The sequence below is a fragment of the Vicia villosa genome, unplaced genomic scaffold, assembly GCF_029867415.1.
Source record: "Vicia villosa cultivar HV-30 ecotype Madison, WI unplaced genomic scaffold, Vvil1.0 ctg.001062F_1_1, whole genome shotgun sequence".
In the NCBI taxonomy this organism is placed as follows: domain Eukaryota; kingdom Viridiplantae; phylum Streptophyta; class Magnoliopsida; order Fabales; family Fabaceae; genus Vicia; species Vicia villosa.
Window position 1 is genome coordinate 250,098 of NW_026705467.1, and position 19,250 is coordinate 269,347.

General features: G+C 34.0%; 1 protein-coding gene across 5 annotated transcripts; it reads right to left on the bottom strand.

Annotated features, from left to right (window-relative positions):
* Positions 1-2,335: 2,335 nt before the first annotated feature.
* Positions 2,336-18,886, bottom strand: LOC131633018 (rho GTPase-activating protein REN1-like). Of its 5 annotated transcripts, none has more exons than XM_058903723.1 (24): positions 18,629-18,886; positions 18,478-18,543; positions 18,293-18,370; positions 17,415-17,451; positions 16,059-16,135; positions 15,364-15,434; positions 15,178-15,256; positions 13,761-13,905; positions 12,682-12,801; positions 11,739-11,816; positions 11,339-11,394; positions 11,179-11,248; positions 9,042-9,126; positions 8,240-8,483; positions 6,866-7,087; positions 6,116-6,496; positions 5,896-5,945; positions 5,240-5,300; positions 5,033-5,164; positions 4,824-4,937; positions 4,575-4,744; positions 4,336-4,396; positions 3,983-4,093; positions 2,336-3,259 (listed from the first exon to the last, which is right to left on the bottom strand). In XM_058903723.1, the coding sequence occupies exons 2-24, from the start codon at positions 18,517-18,519 to the stop codon at positions 2,591-2,593; spliced, it is 3,153 nt and encodes a 1,050-aa protein (XP_058759706.1). In that variant the 5' UTR covers positions 18,520-18,543; positions 18,629-18,886; the 3' UTR covers positions 2,336-2,590. The 5 variants fall into 5 exon arrangements, with proteins under 5 accessions (XP_058759706.1, XP_058759704.1, XP_058759705.1 ...); XM_058903721.1 differs by having other exon boundaries at positions 18,478-18,527; positions 18,629-18,877; XM_058903722.1 differs by having other exon boundaries at positions 2,336-3,256; positions 18,629-18,876.
* Positions 18,887-19,250: the final 364 nt, after the last annotated feature.

The following is a 19,250-nucleotide window of genomic DNA, read 5'->3' on the forward strand; positions in this document are numbered from 1 at the left end:
CAACTTCAGTGGTCCCCTCATCATGTTCAACTTAAGTGGTCCCCTTGTCATTTATGTCTTCTTGTTTCACATCATGTGCAACATCTGTGGTCCCCTTGTCATTTATGTCTCCTTCTTCCACATCAGCTTCAACTTCAATGCCTCATTCATCCATAACATTCTCAACTTCAGTGGACCCCTTATCAGTAATGTCTCCTTCATCCATAAATTCTCAATTTCAATGGCCCCTTTATCCACAATGTCTCCATCATTCTTTACATTCTCAACACAAGTGGTTCCCTCAATATTATTCTCACCCAAATCAGTTTCAGTGGCACCTACTTCCACATTGTATTCAAGTGATAGTATTGGTTCCTTTATTACATCAATTTGTAGTATAGGATGCATATCATATAAATGCATTTTCCCAGTCAACTCAACAATTGTATGCATCCTCTTATTTCCATTGTCATCATTCAACAAAACTATGCTATTGCACTCTATTTGATCATAAAACCAAAGGCTCTCTACAGTTGGATAACCTAAATCCTTTAACCCACCCAACACTTTGAAATAACTCCGAAAATCAGGATCAACATCCCAAGTTTCCTCTAAGCCTTTATAATCTAATTTCGTGAACTCAACAAACTCACCCCCATGATGAACAATGCACCGAAAGCGACTATTCATGACTTAGATAAAGTATCTGAATGAGAAATATAAATCAGGAAAAGGAAAAACCCTAAAAAATTGCGTTTTTATAGACAAAGGTTTGATTATTTGTACCTTATAACAATATATGGACAAAGTTCTTCTTCCTATCTGTATTGTAAGAAGTATCAATAAGGAAGATTCCACAAATCCTAAAAATGAAGATTAACGAAGTTCTGGGTCATTTGGAAGACGAACAAAGATGTATGATACGAACAAACCAAAAAAAGGAGGTAGATTAACATACCTTTGTGAGCGTAAGAGAGCAATGAAGATGGTGTGAAGATAGTTTCGTTAGGATTTTCTCATAGAGCTCAAGTGAACTCAAAATGAAACAAGTGAGGTTAAATGAAACGTTTCAAAATAATTTAATTTTCATTCAAAATGTATTAGCATAAATCTATGTCAGCTAAAAAAAGCCCAAGTGGACTGCCACCCTTGCAAAAACTAACGGAAGTATATAACTTTAAACTGAAAGGGACCTAAAATAAACGTTTACTACATAAGGGACTTAACTGAAATCTTAAATTAAGTTAGGGGACCAAATGATGCATTAAGCCTATCGTTTTTTATCCCTGCAATATGGGCGCAGACTCAATTTTAGTCCTTGACTACAATCTATCAAGTGTATTAGACCATGACAGGTATTATGAAATATTGAATACAAATATTGAAATGTGAAGTATATTAGACCATCGCAAGTACCATGATATATTGTACACAAACATTGAAATTAGTGTTCTCGGTTAAATAATTTTATTTGTTTGTTTTGGCATTCTTATTTTAGAAACAAATGCGCATAACACACCATACTCGAGTCGCACGAGTAATCAAACTAAAATACGTGCAAGCGTACGAGTTATTATATTTTTATACAGTAAAATAAAATAAAATAAAATATATTTAAAATAATATATGAATCCAAACACTAAAAAATTGTGTCGATTTTAAATTATTTACCTTACTAATATTTTTATCTTAAAATTATTTTTAATTTAAGATATAATATTTTTTAAGATAATAAATGAAAAAGTAAACTACATACTAATGATGTTATCATTTTACTGATATATGTTATTAATAGCAAATTTTATTTTAAAATTAATGAGTAAATCTTAAAAAAAAAATTGTAAATGAGAACAATTTTTTTCAAATATTTAAATAAGTAATATCAAAATAAAAATAATATTACATACTAGAAAATATCTTGATTATCAAAATATTTTTATATATAAAAAAATTATATTTATGATCTATATAAACGCTTTTTGTAAATCAAATTTTTTTACTTTTTTATATTTTTATTATTTTAAAATCAAATGCGCGTAACGCACCAGTATCCGTGTTAACACACATATCCCACAATTTTAACTTTTTAAACTTTTACTTTATAAAACTTTTTTTTTATTGATGTACTCGTACGTTGATTAATTTTTAAAATGTCTGAAAACAAATTACTATATGTATCCTCATAGATCCTATGGTACCCCCAACTGATACCATAGAACATGTCATTCATGCAATCTTAAATTTGTACCCTATGATTTCAGACTTATATGCAGATGCCAGCTTAGGCCATACAATGATACAAGTCACTAATGCAGTTTTAACGTAATAATAAAATAAAACCATCATACTCATCAAGGAGCCAGAAAAAATCAGCAGCATATTATGTAATAAATTATTTAGCTTATGTAATGGGGATGGTTGAACTGTGCCCTATACATCCTATATTTTGGGCACATAGAATGCTTCTTTGAATATAGGCCTTCTTTGGGTATTTCATAAACCACACAAAACATTGTTGAAGGCATAATGCTCTGGTTGGACAAAAACAATGCTGAACAACTGCAGTGGTTTCCTATCATCTGGAATTTGCTGTGCAACAAAATATATGACCTTAATCAACATTATGAGTCGGGTAATGCCTTGCCGACCTTCCTCTTTTTAAGTATTGTTGTGAAAATTCATTCTGAATATCTGAGTGATATGGCTGGCAATCTGATTTTCTCGGTTTCTCTGAATATCGAAGTGAATTATCCTCATTGCCTCTAACATTCTCAGAGATTGATGGAAAATGATATGGCTGGCTATCTGATTTTCTTGGTTTCTCTGAATATCGAAGTGAATGATCTTCATTGACTCTAAATTTCTCAGAGATTGATGGAGAATGACAAAGCTGGCTATCCGATTTCCTCGGTTTCTCTGAATATCGAAGTAAATGATCTTCATTGCCTCTAACTTTCTCAGAGATTGATGGAAAATGATTTTCAGATCCTCGAGACCTACCAGGAGATATAAGAGGTATGTAAAAATCACACCCTCGAGATTTATTGGGGGATAGATGTGGCGACTGACGTTCGTTTCCTCGAGACCTTGGGGATCGAAGTGGTATGTGAAAGTCAAATCCTCGAGACTTGTTTGGAGATGGAGGTGGTAGCTGAAGTTCGAATCCTTTTCCTTTATTCATGTTTTGGAGATCATTTGTAAACTGACTACGGCGATCCTTCAAAAAGTTTAGTTTGGATGTCAGTCTTGTCATTGCAGAAGTAGGGGAGTTTGTTCCCTGCTGTGAAAGAATTTAATGAATAAGTTAGTTTAACTAAGCAAAATTTCAATATAATATGGTTATTTCTGTCAAAAGCATATGTCTAATTATCGACGTGCTGCCAAAAACTTAGCTGCTTTCAGGAAACACCTTTGGTTTATTGTGTGTTTAGATCAGATTTTGCAAATTCTGTTTGCTTGAACTTGATTTTCATAACCCTACTTATTAGAAGTGATTCTTGTCGACTAACTTTTATTTAGAAAGTGATTTTGGTCAAATACTGTTTGAATTATGATGAAAATCACGGTATTTGTATAGTTATTAATAAGGGTATCTTAACGGAATAATATACTATTAACTTCAGAAATATTTGTCAATATAATATACATACAAGTTTTCTGTTTGTGGTTAGGCATCAAAACCATGGCATGGATGGTTTTAATGTAAATTTGATTTTGTTCCTAACCAACACCGAAATGTTCACACTAATTCAAGACCATTTTTTTACTTTTTAGAGTCAAATGTATCTCATGGCTTGCATATCATTATCTACCACCGTAACTACTAAAATCATGATGATGTATCACGGATAAATATAAAATGTATACAGAGTAATTAAGATTCCATTTATATTAACTAAGCAATGAACTTTTTTCTCTACAACAAAATTATTGGTGCTGATTTCACAATTTAAAGAAAACTTTTATTTTCATCTAGATTCATAATATAGTCTACGAACCTTACCTCAACTCTTGCACCAGATTTCTTGGAACTAGGTGGATGTTTGTTTGGTAAAAGTGTTGACTCTGGTTTTCTCTCATTCTCATTTTCTGCTCCACCAAAATGATTGTCCTGCTGTAAAATTGTAAAATACCAGATTCAGATGATAGTTCATTCCAAAGGGGGAATGCCTTTAATTTTGGCATCAGAATGATGATAATTAATGGATTAAAGGTAGAGATATGCTGTAAATGAACCAATTCACCAGTCTTGTTCATCCAAAACTGACAGCATAATCTTCAGGCATCAAGCTGACTGTGACATTTGTAACTGGCAAACACTAAAGCATTAATTCTTAACTGAAATATTAGATATACCTTACTTATTGATCTATCATATTCTGAAATGGCTGCAACTTCTGGATCTGGCTTACTCTTCCTGTCAAATAGATTCCCCACGTGGAAGATAAAAATTTATCATCAATACATAAATATTTTATGTGCCCAAAAGACCTACAGAATTTTTTTTTTCATGAAACTATATGGATTGAGTCTAATATTGCAAAAGTAGGAACCAAATGGTATGCAGTGTTTCTCTGAAGTAATGATTAACATACAAATTTCTTTCATGGCCTGATATTCGTTGGGTTTGATCGCAGAAATTCGGCATGGAACCATAATTTCGTTCAAGTAGTGCACTAAGCCGTGCCCCAAGCTCATTAACCTTCAATTCTAAGTTGGCAAGATCTACTTCTATCGTCATTAATTCCTCAAAATCTGTCTTGGTCTGTGGAAAGTGGGCAGATTACGATTTTGCTGCATAATGAAAACAAATTATGAACAATAAATGAATGAGATAGACTAACCTGTTCATCAATATCAAATAATTCAGATAATGTCCCTGGAAGAAACTTAAGTCCAGCTTCAAGAGTTTCCCTAAGGTTTTTCTCCTTTAGCAACTGTTCCTGTAACTTGTCCACCTGCAAGGACATGCTAGTTAACAGACTGTCAATTTACATGAGTATGGAGCAAGAGGGGCACAGGGAGTTGGTATGTTCTCTCATAATGAGCTTACATCTCGCTCAAGAACCAGACGGCGCTCTTGCAACGCTTCCTTTCGTGTTTCTACATAAGATTGCAGCTTTGCATTTACTTTGGCTTCCTTCCGCGTTTCTACATAAGATTGCAGCTTTGCATTTACTTTTCCCTGAAAGGGAAATTGAAAATGTATAATTGATTCTAGCAGATTGACAAGGCTAAATTGAGAAAATCAAATTTTAACCTCCGCTGCAATTTGGCTTTGCAATTCTGTCTTAACAGCTTCGAGCCTCTCCACTTCAGCTCTAAGTATTGCGAGAAACATAAATTAGTGGACAGAGTAAAGTGAACAAAATCAGAAGAGCCGTTTAAGTGACTGCTCCACTTCAAACGGTACTGTAACATTGGAAACATTCTGTGAGATAATATAAGACACTCTAAGATAGTGTTAGATATCTTATACCTTTGAACAGTCCAATTATATATAGAATTAGAAACTCTAAATACATGACAAAACATGAAAAGGAAATGTTTCATGATATATCAGTGGGTTGGGTTACGTGGCTTCGGTTTTATTTCATGTAAAATCCTTATCAACATATTATTATATATGTTCCTGAAAGACTTTGTGGACAAACATAAATAATTTGATAAGCATACTGCGTAGCCTTGTAGTTTATCGCTCAAATGTATCATACTCGGATCGATTATGTTGCTAAAAGACTCTTCATAGCCCAAATATATCACACTCTGATCAACCACGCACACACAGTCCAAAACCACCAGGCATATAAGAGTTTGAAGAACCACAGCCCAAAGGCAATGAATGAGTAACAGTACAAAGATACCAATTAAAACTTGAACTAAGAATTTCACAGTTCTTAGATATCAATTACATACTCGTTTTCGTCAAGAAAATCAATGGATTCCATGGAAAGGTTCTTGCTTCCCTGGACATAATACAAAAAGAAGGTATTATAACTTGGACTTTATAGTTATAGAATAAAATTGGTTAAGCTGGAAATGTAAAAGCTTTAGACAATTTAGGGGAAGTGGTAGTGACAGACAACTGCCAAGATAAAAGAAAGTCATGTGATTAATCATGAGAAGATTTACTCACAGAATTTCGCCCCAAAACAGTGCGGCGCTGATGCGTTGTTCCATTGGGCGTGGTTATAGATTTGTTCATACATGAAGAAGAGCTAGGAGAATTTAATCTATTCATTGTAGTTTGGTCAGGGGATAAGCCTTCAATTATATCAGAGACCTTAGTGGAGTCATTTGCAAAAGAAGTTTTATTTTGGCTTGTGAAATTTTCACAGGGCTCGTTGGATTCATCTGCACAAGAACTGTTATTTTGGCTTGCAAAATCTTCACAGTTTTTGATATCTTCAGACAGAGGCAATGAGACTTCAAGTGAAATTGTTGACAACCTTTGGTCGACTGCAAGATAATCACTTACTTCTGAGGACTTTGAACTTGAATATGAAAGAATATGGTCCTATACATCAGACAACATTAAATGAGTAGGGCATGCCGAATAGCATGGATAGGAAGATCCAGACAAGCATGAATCATATCAAACTATATATAATGTGTCATACAAAATAGTATTGTACTTTTTTTTCAAACATGGAGGGTGAAATGTATAGCATTGCATCTTAATATGTCAGCACCTGATTTGGATGTAAAAACATAAGATCTCTACATTAAATTTATGAACAACATCAAACTATATATAATTAAAATACATAATTCAAATGATTAAGGAATTTATAGAGTTTGGATTGGGAAAAACTTGTTTGACAATACAAGGGTTATAATAAAACTAAGGTCAGTTATACTTGAGAAAAGGATGCAAGACTCAAACCTTATCATCATATTCATCATTGACTGCAGAGTCTCCAGTCTTGCTGTTGGTTTCACCAACAAGATCATCATCTGCATCTACATCTGACCCCTCTATTGATCCGTCTTGTTCATCATCATAATAATCATCATAGGACAAATCATCATCGGTGGCCTCCTCACTCTCAGATTCACCATCTTCTGAATCCATGTACATATCAGGGCCGGGAGATGAAGAACCTTCCTGATAGAACACTTATAACTTCAAAATATGTAGAGACAATAGTATAGAGAATTTCAAAATAATATAATTTGAAGAAGCATGCACTTTTCAATCAATGACGCAGAGAGGCCCTAGCCTATTAAGTCCAAATGTTCAAAAAGTTTAAATTGATTTTAGTTTTATTGCATGGAGTCGAGATTATGAATGAAAACCGCATTATAACATTCTATGTTGATATGAGGAATAGCGTTCTCATCAAAAGGCGCACCTTATTTTCTGTTGAAGTTATGGGTTTTAAATAAAGAGAAGAGAGAAAAAAATAACAAGAGTTTGAGAATTATCGAAAATAACTTGACAATAGTTTGATACAAAAGACTAAATACTAACCTATATTCATAGGGATACATAGACTCAAATTATATAGGAAATAATCTACGCTATTCAAATATAATATAGAGATGTATAAGATATTTCTTATATTATAACAGTTGCAAATTGAGAAATCCCAATGAAACACATGCTAAATATTTTTGTTAGAATTAGAGTTTGACCTAACTCACCCTTACAAAACAGACTTGTTAGGTGGCCTAATTGGCCCGAACAAAACCGGCTTGTTAGGTTGGGGATGACACTCTTTATAAACTATTTTTAGACTATCTTTAACTAATTTGGGACTTGGATGGTGTGTGGGTATGAATTGCTGATAAGTGGGACTTGGTTTTTCTAATTCACCCCTCACACCCAAGATTATTGGGCTTGGTGCGAGGAATAAATGGTGGGTGGCTTGATTGATAGGCTCTTGATATCATGTTGGAATTAAAATTTGACCTAACTCATACTTACAAAACCGACTTGTTTGTAAGATGGGAGATGTCACTCTTTATAAACTATTTTTAGACTCTATCTTTAACTAATGTGGGACTTGGATATTTCCCAATAATTTTAAAAGCAACCCATTATGTCCTCTAACACAAAAATGAAATCAATAAATGAAGAAGTGAAAGGTTACCAAAAACTATTTAGAAAAAGCTTTCAGAAAAACAAGTATGAACCAACACATTAACATAAAACACTTATACTTTGTTATTGATGTAAGAAAAGCATGCACTATGAACGCATGTGTTATAAAATGAAAGCCGTGAAAAAAGAAATGTAGATTAGAAATAAAACTACCTCAAATATGGTGTTATATTCTTCTAATAAAGTAATAACAATTGCTTGAGCATGGTTAGCTGCAGCAGCTGCTTGTAAGAGTTGAATGGAACCATCTCCACCTACATCAAAATCATTTTCAACCTCACAATCTCCAATTAGAAGGGGGCGAAGAAGTAATGGTGCCATGCATGCTGCCACAGCCGATGAGCTCATTCTGTTCTCAGCTTGTAGGGAAGCTACTGTTTGCATCATCAAGAGTATTCTGTAAAATAAAGAAATGCATAACTTACATAGTAAACAAATATATATAGGAACCATGGAGAACAAAACTTAACCAAAAAATAAAAAATAGCCAATTGTCTAACCATAAGTTAACAACTGAAAGTTAGTTCTATTCATGGAATATACTCTACTCACAAGTTACTTCTCAGACATTGCCAACAGAATAAAATGTACACTACCACCCATCTGTAGAAAGATCGAAAAACCATAACTGATATCATTTCCGAAGATATGGTCCAGTATTCTCCAACATCTATATCTCAATTCTTATTTGAAGTATTGTTGAGTTTCTTAACATGGTCAGGGCCATTTAATGGTAGCTGATGCTTTGGAGCTTATGGATTCAAATATATCAACAGGCCTGTCTCCTATGTGTTAAAATTGGAAAAATTGGTATAGCCCCTCATATGTATGTATATTAATGTTAGCACATAAGATAACAAAATTAGCAATAAATGGTTAAAAATAAGTGTAGCAATCAATGAGTTTTTCAAAAGAAAAAGATATCATAAAATGAAAAGTAATTAATCAAAATTACCTTTGCAACAAACGGCGGTTTGGTTCAGGAAAAGTGTCCCATATTGCTGCACGCATAGCAAGAACCCTATTCGCACGTGCAGTTCCTAATAGATGTGACAAGATCAGATGATGAATGAAAATTAATCTTCAAAAGAAATACATAACTGTAAAGAATATAAGAATTTTGCTTGATTTTATCTCTTATGATGTAACTGTACACATTGGAAACTGAAAAAATGTGAAGTGCATGTATTTGAAATTTTGAATATATTCCACATGATAGAATAGATATAATGTGTCACCGCGCGTACACATGTATATGCCACTGTATATGCCTTGTGTTATAAAATTAGTTAGAGGTTTAGCTAGTTAGCTATGTAAGCTGTCACATTCAGTTAGAGTAGTTACTATCATGTTAGTGGCAGTTGCTGGCTGCTTTCTACTCTGTCCCTATAAATACAAGTCTCTATATTCAGAGATCTCAGAATATCAATTACAGAATAAGATTTCTCTAAATCTAAAATATTTGAATAGGTACAATTAGATCTCAGTTATATACTAGACTAGGTGCGTCAGTTACAACTGTAAGACAACTAAGATGGGCAGGCTTCCCAACTCAGGACCAATGTTACAAAGCAATTACTCTAATACAATAAAATATAAACAAAACAGAGATAAACAATATAAACAGAGACTTATCTCAGCATTCTCCTCTCAAACTCAGTGGTTGGTCAAGTGCGAACTGTCAACTGCTCTAACTCTAAGTTTGTCACAAGCACAGGGAACTGAACTGCAGACAGAGGCATAGTGAGTACATTAGCCTACTGATCTTGACCTGGGACATGACACATGATAAGGCTCTTAATCAGCACCATATGTCCAGCTGCATGTGCTTAGTGCGAGAGTGCAGACACTTGCGAGACAATTTGTACATGTTCTAAGTTCTCCATTTATTTTTCTGTCTATTAGGCAGTTGACTTAAATCATCTTCTCGACTAAGGCACATATCTTTCACTATATTTTATGTTTTCCTGTAGGACCAGAATGCAGGTGAGACGGTTGCATCAGATGTGAGTCTAATGGCCTCTAAAATCACTCCCAACTACCCTCATATTTGCACTCCTGCAGATTCCACCCTTCTGATACATGAGCAATTGGGTCACCCTAGCCTTGCAAAGTTATGAAAATTGGAGCCAAGACTGTCAAAGTTATACAATTTGTCTCGTATTCACGTCAATTTGGTAAACACACTTGTAGTTTGTTTCCTAATCATATATCCATAGTCAAGCTAAGTTTCCTTCTCCTTGTGTTTTGGCATTGCACTCCTTGACATCATACATCTTCGGGAATACTTGTTTTTTACAGCCTTGCTCCAGATCTTGATAAACAATTCACTAAGTTTCTCAAAGGTCTTTCTGGGTTACACTCAATGGTTAAAGGGTTATTGTACTACATGTATCTAGTCTTGGCTTTTGTTATTGTCTGAGTCTATACATTCTCTGTCCCATTTAACAAACCTTATGTTGGTCATTTTACCTGTTCCTCCAATTGTAGTTTAGTATACTCCACCGCCCATACCCATGTTCAAAACACTCCTACTGATAAATCCTGTACACTCTCTAACTCCACCTATTTTGAACCAACCTTTTGAAACTGACCTTGCTATTGCACTCAGACATGTATACTGTCCACTTGTATCCCCTTTCCAAGTTATAATACTCTTAGCTATCATTGTTTGTCATAGTCGTAATTCTCATGTCTCTCTTCCTTGTATTCTATGTCTATTCTTAAGTAAGACTACACAGGAAGAAGTTTCCCTTCTTGGGTGAAACTAGGCTATGCTTAAAAAAATATTTGCACTTCAGAGAAGTTGGTATGGATAGTTCAATAACTAGAGGTAGAATGAAATCGGAGAAAACTATAAGTTAAATAATAAGAGATTTAAAGCTAAATAGAATATCGTCGGACTTGATACAAGACAGAGAATCATGGCATTGTTTGATCTATGTATCTAACCTCAGATAATGGAAAAAAAAACTTGTTTGTTGTTGTGTGGTTATTTAAGTATAGCTGGTCCAGCAGTAAGATCATGTACAATAAGTACTGGATGACTTTTTAATAACATTAAATGAATTAAAAACTATAATAATACTTACGAGATGCTTCTAACAAAGCCTTGCAACAAGATGCTGGGACTGGAAAAGATCGCAGTTCACGAATTACAAGCTGAATTTTTTTGAAAAAAAAAAGTAAGAAATTACAACTTTTAGTATATGCGCTGGATGAAGGAAAGAGCCATTCAGTTTATCATGATACCTTAACACAATCAGCAACAACATGTGCGTCCTCCTTCTCAGAAAATTCAACTTTTCCTGCAACCATTGGGCATTGAGCATACACGTGAACATAAGATTTGATCAGTAGCTGACGTAAAAAAAATATAGTGTCATTTTATGACCTAGAATAGAAAAACCTTGTATCTAATTCTAGTAAGAATAAGGGGCACACTCAATTTACTATAATGATCTAGCAATATATACTTGTGAAAGAATTCTGATTATTTGCATGGAAAGGCCAGAAATATGGTTGAAGATATGCTAGACAAGTGAAAATGATCTTCACCACACAATCTAATCAAAGTGGAAGCATCCCAAGGAGGAAGATGTACAACAAAAAAAGAACAGCGGAAGGATTTTTAAGGATCAGAAGTACAGACCTTGTTCATATTCTCGCACTCGATTTTCAACATCTTCAACATCAGCTGCTTGCCGCAAGATCCCTTCTACTTTGGCTCCTATTTTCTAGCATTAATTAGCTTCGCATGAAACACCTTACCGGTTTGTGTCATATGTAAATAATACCATAAGGGTTATAAAAAACATATACATATTCACTACTGGCTTCTTCCCTGCCTCTCCCCAATACAAAAAGTAGAATCCCCGTATGAGACTTTTGTTGCAAGGTCAAAATGAAAGTCAACCAAAGGAGAACTGGAAAACCTAAAGTTTAGAAGAAACTACTGAAAAACATTGCTTTAGGAAATACATAGTTATGCAAGTATATCAAATTTGTCTTGTGCAATGTGAGCTATGTCAACTTCATAAACAAACACGTAGTTATTTCCTAAACTAATCTTCAGTAAACCTAAGTCTCCTTTGGGAAATACTCTGTCACAATCATTAATGATCATCTGCATCATACTTGGTTATTTTTAATGAACAATAACAGGTTTGAATTGTTTACCATTTTTCAGCAATTTCACGGTGAAAAAAAAAATACAAGGAGGTCCCATTTCTACTCTGCAAGGATGAAATTTCTATTTCAACAATTCAATATGCCAACAAGGGTAAAAATTTGTATACAAAATAAAGAATTGAGGTATAAAAAAATCGTCAACAGTCAACACTGCATTCAGGATAGAATGGTTCTTAGGATACTTTAAGCTGAAGCACGTATTAAATTGAAGAGCGAAAAATAATTCAGTAAAAACAGACTAATGTAGACATGCAAGGGAAAGCATTGACATTTTTCCTTTTACAGTTTTGATAGATCAAAAGGATGGACTCATACTTCAAAACTCAACACAAGAAGCATGTGTTTCCATTTATATGATTGTTTTTGCGTGAACAATAACATAGAGAAAAGAAAAGTAAACCTACCATGCTCTTCTATGAACCTCAGGGCTTTTTCCAAAAAAGAGGGAGTTCCATCAACTTCCTCCAAAGCAAGTAAAATTGGCCGACCAAGGACTTCATATTTTACTGTATCTCGATCCTTCACTATAGAAGAAATGCAGAAAAATCATATGAAAGCAAATCAAGCTATAATTTTTGTCTTCTAAACATCATTACGAAAATGCATGGTTTAGGAAAACATTATACTGATTGGTGTGAGAGAAAAATGACAAAACAGGTTAGACCTAAAAGATTTAAAAATAATTACCCAAGCGTGATTCTACAATTGGATATGTAATACTTGAATTTCCTGTCTTGAGTAGTAGACGGAAATTAGTACTGGATTTCTTGAGATTGACTCTCAGCATCATGAGTTTTAATTTTAATATGTACATTGTAAACCCCTTTACTATAGGGAATGAATCCATTAATTACAACCAAGAATCTTTCGTAATTTACTAATTACATTTATAAAAAAAATGCATACCTAAAGAGGAAAATTAGGATATAGCATATTTACATACAAGAAATAAGAGGATTCGAATTAGCAAACCATATCAGTTAGCATTTACTCTATTTATTCTACATGCTACTATAAATAGTGGCAGAGTGTAGTCTGATTTGAACACACATAAATCATAAATTAAATAGAGTACAAACAGAGTCCCTCAACTAAAGAGATTAAATCAGCTATAGCCAACAAACTTTCCTAATTGACTAATAGAGTAGGAGAAAATACACACAAGGAAAGAGGGAAATTAAGAAAAGGAATATTTAAATAAAGGAAATACTGAAACTCTAAACTAAACACGTGGAAATAAGGAAATAAGAAAAGTCTCGAGTCTCGGCAATAATATTGACATCAACCATCAAATCATAAAACCATTAATATCATATATTTATTTATATGTACGGGTTTGTGTATGGATGGATTCATGTATGTTCAAATAAATTGTTTAGAATTAGAAGTTATAAACTTGGAAACATTCATAGAGTGCATACAAGGAGACACAATCTTTGAAGGAGATTAACATGAATGAAGCACAAGAGTAGCAAGAGCATACACTGGTTCAAATAACTATCAAGTGAGTCGGCCTGTCCACTTTTAAAGATACCACTTTGCCCGGTCACATTTGTAGCACTTGGTGCATGTGCCAAAACATTCTCAAGTGCAGTTTTCCATTCATATAAATCTTCAGTAGTTTCAGCCTATAGCATTAACAAACGCAAAGAACATCAGCAAAAGGGAAGCATTTCTAATTCACATTTCTTCCTATATCTTACAACTCATTCTGTGTCAAAGCATTGAGCATACCAAACCCAATACATCTCACAAAACATATAGCTTTTTTCATTAAAGATGAAATACAGTAACTTGAAGGGAATTTACTGAATATTATTTTTTTTATAATCATAATACAAAACATTCTTTACATTATAGAATAATGTCGCAAATGTTATTATTAACTAGGCTATAACTATATTATACAGAATAAATCTGTCCCGACAAGTCGATAGCATATTTATGAAAATAAAATCTTTACAAATTCAGAAAACAATGCAAGAGCAAACAAGTAATACATCACAGTATGTTTAGAGTCTCACATCGGATAATATATGGCATGAGCATGTGCTTATAAGTGGAGCAATCCTCACCCTACAAGCCGGTTTTGTAGGGTTAAGTTAGCCCCAACTCACACATTCTAAGATGGTATCAGAGCCTGGTTTAAGATCAGTTGGGCCACTCCGCTATCAGACTACCCACCATTTAGTTCCACGCTCCAGACGTTCATCTTGGGCGTGAGAGGGGGTGTTAAGAGTCTCGCATCAGACATTATATGGCTTGTGCATGTGCTTATAAGTGGGGCAATCTTCACCCTACAAGTCAGTTTTGTAGGGATGAGTTAGGCCTAACCCAAATTCTGAGATGGTATCAGAGTCTATCCTAGATCCATTGTTGGGTTTCCCACATCGTCCACGCTTCGGGCTCATTGAGGCCCAAGCGTGAGGGGGTGTGTCGGACTTTCCGTCTTAATTGCGGTCCGCCCCTAGTCGCCTTAGTTGCGGCACTTTGTCTTGCCTCATTGCAGCCCCCAACACCTTCATTGTGTTGGCTTTGAAGGGGTGGATTTAGTCCCACATTGCTTAGAGATATGGCTTGTGTTGTGTTTTTAAGTGGGGGCAATCCTCACCCTACAAACCGATTTTGTAGGGATGAGTTAGGCCCAACCCAAATTCTGAGACACTATCAAGGCAGGAAACAAAAACTCTCGAGGAGAGGAAGACGCCAACATTTATAGCAAAAATAAATTTGAAATATTCTTGAACGGAATAAAAGTGCTGAATTTAGAGGAAAAGCAAAGCACCTTAAGTGTGAATACTCTCTCGAGGAGAGGAAGACGCCAACATTTATAGCAAAAATAAATTTGAAATATTCTTGAACGGAATAAAAGTGCTGAATTTAGAGGAAAAGCAAAGCACCTTAAGTGTGAATACTCGTCCATCACGAGCATCGGGAAATTGTACAGTCAAAAGTTTCTTATCTTCTTTGATAGAAACACTACAAAATTTGACAAGATACAGGTCAAGAAACTTCACATACTACTTAGCAAGATTATGATGAAAAACAAATTGCCAATAATGAGTACTTGTTAAAAACAGGCCAACCTGCCTGAATTGTTAAGGTCAATGCCACCAAGGGTCAAGTTTACTTCATTTCCCTTTTGAGAAACAACATTCTGAAAATAGAAAAATGATTGGGAAATATACTCAGGCAGGTACAACACTTCACACACTCAAAAAATCAGGCCCACATGTTGAATTGCAGGAACATGTATTTTAATAAGAATTCTTGTGTTCAGGCATTGCAAAACAAAAATTATGATAAAAGTTATGGAGAGTCAGTAAGTGAACCTAGTTCTAAAATAAAATAGACGGAAAAAAATTATTAATCTACATAATAAAAGATAAAGCATCGTACTTTAAAAATTTAAAACTAAGTTCCAAAAAACAAACAAGAAAATTAGCAGTTGGTACATAACTATATCATGTATAATCATATTTGGACAAGTACAGCAGGATATCTTTGTTCCTTGGAGATAAAATAATGGAAAAACATTCTGGTTTCCAAAATCTAATAATGAGAAATATATTTTACCATAGATAAATTTTGAATCTTTTAAGAAAATAACTTGAAAAAATATGTTTAAATGTGAGTGAACCTATGTGTATTCTTTCAATTAACTCCCAACTTCATTGTTTTCCAAGTAGAGTTTTATAAATAAAACAGATTTGCTTGCACTGTACAGGGAACACGGCAGAAAAGAATAACAAACCAGATGATGCTATAAAAAATCACTTACTGGATCACTTCTGAAGAAAACAAGTGAAGTTTGTGTTAAAATAAACCACCTTTTCTTCCAGGATGTCCATCCAATTCCTACACATCACAAAATAATACTGTGTAATAAATAATTGCTTCACAAAATGCGCCATTTTGCCAAGAGTTCGATTGTAGGTTAGCAATCCAGTATTTTATGAAGTAGAATACAGACTGCGATTGGGGAGAATTCAAAGATTATAAGAAAAGTATTTGTTACTACTCTGGTTTAGTTACCAGTGCCAGCTGTCAGGGATAGCTGCAAGTTAGTTACACTTACACCAAACCTGTGCACTGTGCAAACTATTTTGCAAGAGCTTTTTGTCCCGTTTCTCCGCATGTGATTTACTGCGATAACCAATCAGTTGTACTTCTTGCTCGCGTTCCCGTTCTCCATCAAGGAAAAAACACATGGAGAATGATCTCTTTTTCGTCAGAGAAAAGCTGTTGGCCGAACAACTCATAGTGACGCACATCCCTGGTACTTATCAATGGGCTGATATCCTTACCAACTAAGTTTGTCTCCAAAGTCAAGTTCCTTCTCATGAGTCCCAAGCTCAATATGGGGTGTATAAGAGAAGTATTGGTTACTACTACTACTGATTTAGTTACTAGTGCCAGCTGTCAGGGACAACTGCAAGTTAGTTAGACCTAACCTGTGCACCGTGCACTGGATTGGAGTCAGTTAGTGTTAACTTGCACATGTGTTTCGTATTAGGAATCCTATATAATATAATGATGTGATTATTTACCATTATGAATCAATGAAAACATAACATTCCAAAACAGAAATTTGTTATGAATCTTTCTCAAATTAACAAACATGAAAAAGCTGAATGTTATTTCGCTTATTCTAACTATTTACAAAGGGTATAATCTATAGACTATAAAGTATGGAATTTTATTATGGCTGTTAAAGCTATGAGTTAAAAGAAAAGAAAGAGAAAAGAAATAATAGACTTTAAAACAATGGTATAATATTATTGATAGTAACTTAATACTGACTAACTTTATACAAAAGACTAAGCACTAATTCCTATTTATACAAATATATAAGACTCCTAAATACTAATTGAATTGGGGGGAAAAGCATGATAGTAACCAATTAATATGGAGGAAAAAATCAAAATCTTTAATGACCGTAAGGGTGAATAAAAATATTGGACTCGTTTATTTTCTTTTTCTATGCTTTAAAACATTTAAAGACTTTCTATTTTACTATAGGTACAAAAAAACACTAGAAGCACCTTTACTCATAGAGCCGTTACATAGGCGTAGCCTAATAACAAAACGTAATAGTTCTTTGGAACCATGTGTAAACTAGAGTAGTAAAACATACCTTTGGAAGATATGAAAAGCGGCCCACTCTTGAAAACCTGTAAGAAATGAAATCACAAGTCAAACCACAGTAAAGGGGACATTGACTAAACTCCTTAAAAAATCTAGCTCTAAATTATCCGAAGCTTCCATCAAAGTTGCTACTTGCAACTCCCTCAAGAAGTCTACTAGACTCATGCTTATGCACCTTAAAATACCTGCCTTATGTTCCTAATAGGTGCCTCACTTGTTCTCTTTACTAATAACTAGGGGCTAGATTCTCATTACCATTTGGGATTTGGTTCATTAGAGCATAAGATCCCATCGCAAAATCAAAGTAAAACACTCAACATCGACTCATGCTTATGCAATGCACCTTAAAATACCCTACCTTGTTGAATATTGTTCTATTATCTTAAAAATAATGTAAATCAAATTTTATATATGAAGTCTAAATTGGAAACACCTAAATTGAAGAGTTAATGTGTTGTATTAAACATTTTATTTAAGCACCTACAGCACAAGCACAAGCACTTCGCATATAAGTGTTAATGTCTAACCTATTCTTATAACAAAAGATAAGACAAAGTAAAATTGTTTTCAAATAAGCTATAAATTATAAGTTGTTTTCACAAATTATCCTCGAGAACCTATAGACATATCATAAGTTATTTCAATAAGCTCTCCTAAACATCCTCACAAGTGTTTATGCCAAATAATAACCTCAAATAACTCAATCTAAACATTAGAGTCACGCTTTAAGCCAACTCAATCAAACAACAACAAAGTCTTATCTCACTAAGTAGGATCAACTACATAGATCAACTTCTGCCATAACTGTAAGCCAATTGAATCATTCAATTATTTTTCTTGATTTCAGAAAGAAAGACAATTAATTACCTTATTGTGAGAAGAAAGACTTTGTGAATGTGCAGGCTGAAGCTGAGGATTAGAAGGAATAGAAGAATCACTAAATACCTACAAAACAAACACATAATCCTAGTTACGTAAATTGTATAATTCACAATCCACCATTTGAAGGAACCACAAACCCTAATTCTACATGTAAAATCAAAGAAAGTTACCTGATCCATTTCACCAGTTACGTAACTCACATTCGCGGTCATATCCTCTCCTACAAACTCAAAACCCTGTCATTCACACACATATAACAAAAAAAATAACAATGCAGGTCAATAATTATATCGATAAACGCGGAAACGATAGATTGATTACCTTATATAGAGAAATGAAGCATTTGGAGAGTAATTGAGATGAAAGGGAAAGAAGAAAGTGAAAGGAAGAGAGAGCTTCGTCGTCTCTCGATCGCTTCCACTCTCTTTGATCCGAATGGAATGTGATGTGAGAAGTGAATGTTTTGTTTTGGCACGCAAGGAAAGGAGGGAGATGAAGCGGGACACGTCGTCGTCGATATTGAAACCCGAACCCGTCGTTGATGGAGGGAAAATACGTAACAACGCTGTGTTGCTCTTTTTAGCGCTAGAAATAGAAAAATGTTATTAAATGCTCTATTTCTCGAAAGAAAAAAAAATTGTATATAACTTAGCATGAAATTAAATTTTTTTTTTCTTTCTAAATTACCTTGAAATTAAAGTTTTTTTTTTCTTTTTCTAAATTACCTTTAGGGTGTTTTAAGTTATTTAATTGTAACGATTTGGTACTTTATATTATTTTTGCTATAAATAGGTCATTTAAGTTTTCTCATAAATTTGGTTCCAAAAAAGATGATAGGTCACTAATGTTGCTGAGGTGTCTGTTAACGTTGTTGAGGTGGCACTAATGTAGAATTATTTGCTGACATAGAATTTTTTTATTTAATTATTATTTGCTAACATGG

Coding starts and splice junctions, on each gene's coding strand:
- LOC131633018 (XM_058903723.1), bottom strand. CDS start 18,519: ATGACCGCGAATGTGAGTTACGTAACTGGTGAAATGGATCAG. Junction 15,257..15,363: donor GACCTTAACAATTCAGGCAG/GTTGGCCTGTTT, acceptor CAAATTTTGTAG/TGTTTCTATCAAAGAAGATA. Junction 11,249..11,338: donor TTGTTGCTGATTGTGTTAAG/GTATCATGATAA, acceptor AAAAAAATTCAG/CTTGTAATTCGTGAACTGCG.